This window comes from Staurois parvus, unplaced genomic scaffold (genome assembly GCF_062004578.1).
Source record: "Staurois parvus isolate SC_StPar_1 unplaced genomic scaffold, SC_StPar_1.0 ptg001460l, whole genome shotgun sequence".
Lineage (NCBI taxonomy): Eukaryota > Metazoa > Chordata > Amphibia > Anura > Ranidae > Staurois > Staurois parvus.
The window spans coordinates 49,974-60,000 of NW_028319256.1; the positions used below are offsets into that span (position 1 = coordinate 49,974).

The following is a 10,027-nucleotide window of genomic DNA, read 5'->3' on the forward strand; positions in this document are numbered from 1 at the left end:
CAGGCAAGTACTGTTCTCCTGGCAACCACCAAACCCAGACACGTCCATCTGATTGCCAGACAGAGAATTATGATTGGTTGCTCCTGAGAACACGTCTCCCCTGCTCTAGAGTCCAGTGGCAGCGTGCTTTACACCATGGCATCCAACGCTTTGCATTGCACTTGGTGATGGAAGGCTTGGGTGCAGCTGCTCAGCCATGGAAACCCATTCTATGAAGCTCTCTACGCACTGTTGTTGGGCTCATCTGAAGGCCATACCAAGTTTGGAGGTCTTTAGCTATTGACTCTGCAGACAGTTGGAGACTTCTGCGCACTGTGCGCTTCAGCATGCGCTGACCCCGCCCTGTCATTTTACTTGGCCTACCACTTGGTGGCTGAGTGGCTGTTGTTCCCAGTTGCTTCCACTTTGTTATAATCCCACTAAGGCTAGGTTCACATCTGTGCGGGTGGTGTTGCGTGGATCTGCATGAAAATTCCGCACCACCCGCACAGAGAAATGCAGACCTGCGGGCGGGTGCCATTAGTTCTAATGGCACACCACCCGCACTGGAAAAACGCAACCATACCATGCGGGTTGCGTTTTCGGAAGAAGTGCAGGAACTGCTTCTCTGCGTGTCACTGGGCACGGAAGTCTATTCAAATGTGCCCACGCAAAACATGGCCCGCACAGCCACTTATATGTGCACACTGTGCGCTTCAGCATGCGCTGACCCCGCCCTGTCATATGACGTGGCCTACCACTTGGTGGCTGAGTGGCTGTTGCTCCCAGTTTCTTCCACTTTGTTATAATCCCACTAACAGTTGAGCGTGGAATATTTAGTAGCCAGGAAATGTCACGGATGGACTTATTGCACAGGTGGCCACCTATCACGGGACTACGCTTGGAGTCACTGAGCTCCTGAGAGCGACCCATTCTTTCACCAATGTTTGTAGAAGCCGTCTGCATGTCTAGGGGCTTGATTGTATACACCTGTGTCCATGGAGGGGATTGGAACACCTGAATCACATGATTGGGAGGGGATTGGAACACCTGAATCACATGATTGGGAGGGCGGGCCCAATACTTCAGGCAGTATAGTGTATATTTAGTGAGCGGATACCCTGAACACTAGTAGCCTCCTATTCTACCTATTCTAATCCAGTAATATAAATGCTTCACCTGCAATGATAAATGTACAGTCAGTATATATAGAAGTGTTGGGTTCTCCAGACATGCAGGGCTGAGATAATATCTGTTGTGTTTTTCTTTTATAGGACGGAATCCAGCGATCAGTAATTCTCTTCCTTCAGTTGCATTCACAATCTCATGTGTAACATACTGTTTGAGGATCTTTTTTAATAAAAGTAAGTTTTTTTTGCTATTTTATCTGGAAGTAAATAAATGCCGCAAGGAGTGTATATGTCATTAAAACTGTTGTATAACCTCAGATTAGACGTGCAGAACAAAAACATTCATTTAGTTTCAAATTCTATTTTAGGTTACTAGATTTTGTTTTGTTGCATTTGTAACTAAATTCATTTCATTTAGTTTTGTTTATTTGTTTTTGACCAGATTACATTTTTTTTACAATGGATTCGAATTGAGTCAAATGTGGAATTAATTGGAAATTATTTTGAATCAAAAACAAAAATTTGAATTTTGGAAGATGACTATATTGATTCTATGCTATTTGTTTCTGTTTTATTCTTCTATTCTTTTTGAAATGTGAATTTTGTTTCGGAAGACGGCTATATTCTATTTTTTTCTATTCTATTCGGAATTAAAATTTCGAAAGATGGCAATATTCTCACTTTTCTATACTGTTCTATTTTCTATCATTTCCTTTATTTTATATTCTGTTCTTTTATTTTTTATTCTATTTGTTTCTATATTAGTTTGCTTTATTCTATTCTTTTCTATTCTTTGAAATGTGAATTTCAGAAGACAGTTATATTCTATACTATTTTAATCTATTCTATTCGAAATTTCAAAAGATGGCTATATTCTCTTTTCTATACTATTTTATTATTTTCTATCATTTTATTTTGTTTTCAATTCTAGTCTTATTTTCTTTTTTATTCCTTAATTTTCTATTCTATTTTATTCTGATTTATTATTTTTTTTGTCTATTCTATTCTTTTTTAAAATGTGAATTTCGGAAGACAGCTATATTCTATTAAACATTTCAAAAGATGGCTATATTCTTTCTACTATATACTATTCTTTTCATTATCCTTTATTTTTATTCTTTTTATTTTCTATTCTATTCTTTTCAAAATTCGAATTTCGAAAGATGTCTATATTTTAACACCAATGCACACAGTATTTAAAGGAAAATCAGCAATAGTTGGCAATATGATTACAGTTTGAATTTGTTTTCAAATTTCATTAGAATTATTTTAGACAAAATTTTGTTTTGTTATTTTGGGTTTGTTTATGTTCATTACTACTGTAATTTGGAAATTCGGATACATCTGAATCTCTGAATAACAAAAATGTCATCCAAATTTCGTTTTGGAACAAAATGAATTGCACGTCTCTACCTCAGATACTAGGACATGTGATATCAGATTGAGGACCCAGAAGATCTTCCTTTTTTTTTTTTTAATTTAAATATTTATTTATTTTCCATATAATATACACATTTCTTCATCAATTTCATTTACAAAAAAAAACATTTTCGGAACCCTTAAATACTTTTCTACCCCTAATTTGTTCCCTCAAAGACCCCCCGCCCACTCCTAGAACCCACCCACCCCCTAAAATATCCCCATTTCCCCATTAATAAACCCTCCCCCTCTGCATAGTTCTAAGGACTTTTTTTTTTTCCCCCAGATAGAATATACAAGTTCTTCCTCCTTTTCCTAAATTGTTACTTCTTGGATCTTGCTACAAAATCTTCCCATTTCCTCCATCTCTTGAAAAATAACCCCATCCTGTCTTCTTGCATGTAATATAATTTCTCCATCTTGCACGTCTGATTTGTTCTTTCTACCCAATCCTCCTCCCTCGGTATCTCTGGTCTATGCCAAAACCTAGGAATCAGACCTTTTGCCGCATTCAGGTATTGCCATACACCAGAGTCTTTATATCCATTTACTGGTAGATCTGTACTATGTAATAGACACATCTCTGGATTCAATCCTATTTTTATCCCAGTGATTATCTCAATTAATTGGACTATTTTCACCCAGAAGGCCTGTATCATTGGGCACTCCCACCATAGATGATATAAGGTACCTATTCTTCCACATCCTCTCCAGCACTCTGAAGCCTTTTCCCCATTCATCTTGTGTTCCACGATCGGTGCAATGTGCCATCTCGATAAACATTTATAATTTACCTCCACCTCTCTCATACTTATATTCTCGTGTATCAATCTATATATTTTCCCTTGTTTATCCTCATCTATTTCTATTACCAAATCTCTTTCCCATTTTGCTAAATACATTGGCTTTGTGTGTGTGACTAACTCAGTGAGAATCTTATAAACCTTAGCTGTGCCCCGTTTCCCTTCTCCACGTGCATCCAACAACCTCTCAAACGAGTTCCAATCCCTTCTCATTCTCAAAGGTTTCGGAAGACTTCCAACAAAGTGCTCTAATTGGTGATATCTCCATTCATCTATTTTAATAAAAAGTTCTCCCTTGTCTTTTTTTAAATCCTTAAGTGTTCTCAACTGCTGTCCATCCATAACATCTTTCAGTTGAATATCCTCTTTTTTAAACCATTTTCCTGTACTCTCCTCCCTACCTGGGGGAAAAAAATCTGTGTTCCTAAGTGATATTAATTGTGAATTGAAATCCCATTTCATACATTTGTGCAAATTATCCCACACCTTTAAAACATTTAATGTGAAAACACTCGTGGAATCTTTTAAACCTCTATATTTTGCTGGGACCCATATACTTTTACTCAGGGTAGTTCCGCTTAATTCATTCTCAATCCCAACCCATCTTTTCCCCTCCGGGTTATGTGTCCAATCATATGTTCTCGCTAGGATTACAGCTCTATAGTATCTCTTAATGTCAGGCAATCCCAAGCCTCCCTTCTCCTTATTTCTACTCAGCAGGTCATATGATCTAGGTTTTTTGTTTTTCCATATATATCTTGTTAGCATCTTTTTTATTACTTTAAAGAATACATCCGGGATTTTAACTGGGACCATCTGAAATTTATATAAAATTTTTGGTACAATTATCATTTTTATCAGATTTATATCCAAGACGGGTTACCTCTTCCCAATTTCCTCAGTTCCTCCTTAATCTCATTTAAGAGTGGGATATAATTTAGCTTATATAAGTTCGTAAGTGAGGCAGATAATTTAACCCCTAAATACTTTATCTCTCTGTTTTTCCATATAAAAGGGAATTCTTTTTGTATTTTTTCTTTTTCGCTAGTTGGGAGATTAACGTTTAAAATCTCAGTTTTTGATGGATTAATTTTCAGGTTTGATAACTCCCCATATTCCTTTAAGCTCTTCATTAAGTTGGGAAGTGTTATCCTCGGATTTCCCACATAAAACAACAGGTCATCTGCAAAAGCTGCTACTTTATGATCTTCCCCTCCTATCTGCACCCCTGTTATATCTATATTTTTCCTAATTGTTGCCAGCAAGGGTTCCAGTGACAGCACATACAACAATGGGGACAGTGGACATCCTTGTCTAGTTCCATTTGACATTCCTATAGTTTCTGACCTCTCCCCATTAACCACAATGACCGCGGAAGGTTCTCTGTACAATTTTCCTATCCACTCCCTCATTCTTGCTCCCACTCCTAAAGTCTCCAGAGTATCTATCATAAAGCTCCAGTTAACTCTATCAAATGCTTTTTCAGCATCTATCGAAAGCACCACTACCGGCATCTTCCCCTTCCTGGCCTTCTGGATAAGCAACAGAGTTCTCAGACCGTTGTCTCTACCCTCTCTCCCTGTCACAAATCCCACCTGATCAGCGTGGATCCAATCTGGCATTAGGTCTTTTAATCTATTTGCTAGGACCTTTGCGTATAACTTTGTGTCGATGTTCAGAAGTGATATCGGTCTATAACTTGAGCATTGAGAAGCATCCTTCCCCTCCTTTTGGATTAATACCACGTGGGCCTGCAAAGATTCCCGCCTCATCTCCATCTCCCCTCCCAGGGCATTCATATATTTCTCCATTTTTGGTAGTAACAAGTCACCATATTTTTTATAGTACCTCACTGTATAACCATCTGGGCCTGGGCTCTTCCCATTTATGGTACTTTTTAATGCACTTTTTATTTCTTCCTGCGTGATTTCCATATCTAGGGAATTCAATAGATCCTCACTCAGCTTCGGTAGTCCTGCATTTTTAAAATACTCTCTTCTTTTTTCTCTACTCTCTTTACCACTTATTTTTACTAGGTCTTGGGAGGCAATATTATACAACTTACTATAGTATTCTTTGAACACCCTAGTAATCTCTTTGGCAGAATAAACCAGTTCTCCTTTAGGATTTCTTATTTTTTCTATATACAGTCAGGTCCATAAATATTGGGACATCGACACAATTCTAACATTTTTGGCTCTATACACCACTACAATGGATTTGAAATGAAACGAACAAGATGTGCTTTAACTGCAGACTGTCAGCTTTATTTTGAGGGTATTTACTTCCAAATCAGGTGAACGGTGTAGGAATTACAACAGTTTGCATATGTGCTTCCCACTTGTTAAGGGACCAAAAGTAATGGGACAATTGGCTTCTCAGCTGTTCCATGGCCAGGTGTGTGTTATTCCCTCATTATCCCAATTACAAACGAGCAGATAAAAGGTCCAGAGTTCATTTCAAGTGTGCTATTTGCATTTAGAATCTGTTGCTGTCAACTCTCAAGATGAGATCCAAAGAGCTGTCACTATCAGTGAAGCAAGCCATCATTAGGATGAAAAAACAAAACAAACCCACCAGAGAGATAGCAAAAACATTAGGCGTGGCCAAAACAATCGTTTGGAACATTCTTAAAAAGAAGGAATGCACCGGTGAGCTCAGCAACACCAAAAGACCCGGAAGACCACGGAAAACAACTGTGGAGGATGACTGAAGAATTCTTTCCCTGGTGAAGAAAACACCCTTCACAACAGTTGGCCAGATCAAGAACACTCTCCAGGAGGTAGGTGTATGTGTGTCAAAGTCACCAATCAAGAGAAGACTTCACCAGAGTGAATACAGAGGGTTCACCACAAGATGTAAACCATTGGTGAGCCTCAAAAACAGGAAGGCCAGATTAGAGTTTGCCAAACGACATCTAAAAAAGCCTTCACAGTTCTGGAACAACATCCTATGGACAGATAAGACCGACATCAACTTGTACCAGAGTGATGGGAAGAGAAGAGTATGGAGAAGGAAAGGAACTGCTCATGATCCGTCGCATACCACCTCATCAGTGAAGCATGGTGGTGCTAGTGTCATGGCGTGGGCATGTATGGCTGCCAATGGAACTGGTTCTCTTGTATTTATTGATGATGTGACTGTTGACAAAAGCAGCAGGATGAATTCTGAAGTGTTTCGGGCAATATTATCTGCTCATATTCAACCAAATGCTTCAGAACTCATTGGACGCCGCTTCACAGTGCAGATGGACAATGACCCAAAGCATACTGCAAAAGCAACCAAAGAGTTTTTTAAGGGAAAGAAGTGGAATGTTATGCAATGGCCAAGTCAATCACCTGACCTGAATCCGATTGAGCATGCATTTCACTTGCTGAAGACAAAACTGAAGGGAAAATGCCCCAAGAACAAGCAGGAACTGAAGACAGTTGCAGTAGAGGCCTGGCAGAGCATCACCAGTGATGAAACCCAGCGTCTGGTGATGTCTATGCGTTCCACACTTCAGGCTGTCATTGACTGCAAAGGATTTGCAACCAAGTATTAAAAAGTGAAAGTTTGATTTATGATTATTATTCTGTCCCATTACTTTTGGTCACTTAGCAAGTGGGAGGCACATATGCAAACTGTTGTAATTCCTACACCGTTCACCTGATTTGGATGTAAATACCCTCAAATTAAAGCTGACAGTCTGCAGTTAAAGCACATCTTGTTCGTTTCATTTCAAATCCATTGTGGTGGTGTATAGAGCCAAAAATGTTAGAATTGTGTCAATGTCCCAATATTTATGGACCTGACTGTAATTCCTGTTTTTCTTTTTTCTCAAGGCTCTCATTAAATATTTACCTGGTCTATCTGCCCATCTTCAAAGGCAGATTTTGGACCCAGAAGATCTTCCTGACCACCAACCCCGGGCTCCAGAAAGTGCTGAGAATGTTCTGTGATGCCAGACATACACAACAGATTGATATTCAAAAAAGTGATAATCGTCTGTTAACATTGTCTGTTCCTTTCGCTACAGACACACATCAGCCTCCTGGTATCAGACAGATTGCTTTCAACAAACAAATATAAGAAACATTGATGACATCGCAAATTATTATTAGGAATAATGTATGCTTATTATAGTCACAAAGTGAAAGCCATCACATTTTCAGTACCTAAATGTGAGGAACAAAATGATTTTCGCAAACCAAGATGGTCAGAAGAGCAGTTTGTTGCACTTGAAGGAGAAATCCAGAGAAGTTTTCCATTCCCCCTAGGCTCATAGCAGCAAGCAATCAGAGGTGGCCAGGTGGTTCTGCACACCTGAATATAAAAGAATAGGATGTAGCTGTAGATCCATCATGTTTCAGAGGAAAGGAAAGGAAAAGATCCTCTGAAATTTGATTTTCAATAGGACCAGCTTCTCTTCACAATGAATTTGGATTGAATTGAACTCGGTCGAAAACAAATTGAAATTAAACAAATTGAAACGAAATTCGTTACAAATGCAACAAAACAAAATTAGTAAATTAACAAATCCACACAAAACAAATGTTTTCATTCTGCAGATGTCTAATCTGAACCCAGACCAGTTCATCCATCACCAGTCAGGAAGCATCCTGGGGCAGAAAGTGAAAAAATAAGCAACCTCTTGCTTGAGGAGCATATAGAGAGTTGTACAATCCAATCCTCACATTTGGGGAGGTTAAGATGCGGAGCTGTTAAAGTGAAGGAAACATCGTAGACATCGGTTTATAGTCGGGAAAAGCAGAAATGTTGTTGGGATTGTTTTCCAGACATTCAGAAATACAATTACACTTTATTGTGCTTTTATTTTATAGTATCGGGTCCAAGGATGAAAGTTGTTGTCGGGGTAATCTTTATGGTATCATCCATCACAGCATTGGTCTTGTTTGGTTTATCATTACACTTCCTGAGGAATTTTGGTGGTAAGTTTGTGAAAGTCCAGATATATCCACAATCTGGTATACAATGTAAGCCATGCATCAGCCAACAGGCCTCTTGTACAGCCCCAGGTAGTAGAGTTGGGTATAACTCCAGAATGTTGGTGGACCAGAGGAGCCTTCTGCTGGACGTTTTTGACTTTTTGCTACTAAACATAGATACAGTAAAAAAATAACATTTTAGCATAAATTTAGGCCAAAATGTATTCTGCTCCGTGTCTTTGCTAAAAACAAAATCTCAATACGTGTAAATTAATTGGTTTATGTGAAAGTTATAGTGTCTACAAATGGTATACAGTATATACTGGGATTATTTATTTATTTTACTAGTAATGGCGGCGATCAGCGACCTATAGCAAGACTGCTGTGCTCATTCTGACACTGGGGGGAACTGACTTGGTGTCACTGACATCCCAATGCAAGTGTACAATCCAAACGCACACGTTCCTGCGTTAAAAATGGCTGTGTTTAAGTGGGTGCTGCAGCGACCGTCCGCTGGAACCAAACAAAATCAGCAAGGAAAAATGTCACCAGCACACCGAGGATCACCAATACGGCTCCAAAGGTTTTAATGAATGATCACATAGTTACAGCAAGGCAACGTTTCGGAGTCTCGCAGGACCCCTTCATCAGGCATGTGAGTCACATGTGAGTCTTCATGCAGAGCCATACAAAGCAGTGCGCAGGAGCTGACAGGGGAGAGATCTGTGTTGTTCATACACAGGTCTGTACCTCCGTTGCCGATCACCAAGTGCTGGCGAGAAATCACTGACTGGGCCCTGATGATTGGCAGCTGAGGGAGGCCGCAACCCGGAACTGCAAAATCACGTGTATATACGTGATTTTGCGCACCCGTGCTGCCCTGTAGCTGTATTTCTGCTAAAAGGCGGCGCAGAACTGGTTAAAAACTGCACCAAAAATACTTCTCGGAGGCGTTTTCTATTGATTTCAATGGGAAGAGGAGTTTTTGGGGCTTTTTTATTAACTGAACAAACATGCCCCAAAGATGCTGCAAGCAGGAGTATTTACACCGCAGCGGAAGCACAACGCCCAGCGTGGAGACAGACACGCACGCAGACAGACACGCAGGCAGACAGGCACGCAGGCAGACACGCAGACAGACAGACACACAGACAGACACAGACAGACAGACACAGACAGACAGACACGCAGACAGACAGACAGACACGCAGACAGACAGACAGACACGCAGACAGACACGCAGACAGACAGACAGACACGCACACAGACAGACAGACACGCAGACAGACAGACAGACACGCACACAGACAGACAGACACGCAGACAGACAGACAGACACGCAGACAGACAGACAGACACGCAGACAGACAGACAGACACGCAGACAGACAGACAGACACACAGACAGACAGACACACAGACAGACACACAGACAGACAGACAGACAGACAGACACACAGACAGACAGACAGACACGCAGACAGACAGACACGCAGACAGACAGACACGCAGACAGACAGACACGCAGACAGACAGACACACAGACACACAGACAGACAGACACACAGACAGACAGACACACAGACACACAGACAGACAGACACACAGACAGACACAGACAGACAGACACACAGACAGACACGCACACAGACAGACAGACACGCAGACAGACAGACAGACACGCAGACAGACAGACACAGACACACAGACAGACAGACAGACACGCAGACAGACAGACACGCAGACAGACAGACAGACACGCAGACAGA

At 40.5% G+C, this 10,027-nt stretch overlaps 1 protein-coding gene across 1 annotated transcript in view; it reads left to right on the forward strand.

The window, feature by feature from the left end:
• The window catches only part of LOC149435860 (uncharacterized), a 118,808-nt gene that overhangs the window by 49,575 nt on the left and 59,206 nt on the right, over positions 1–10,027 (forward strand). Inside the window, exons 5-6 of the mRNA XM_089662358.1 lie at positions 1,254–1,343; positions 8,155–8,262. Of these exons, the coding sequence (XP_089518484.1) occupies positions 1,254–1,343; positions 8,155–8,262 (198 nt within the window). The remainder of the gene's footprint in view (positions 1–1,253; positions 1,344–8,154; positions 8,263–10,027) is intronic.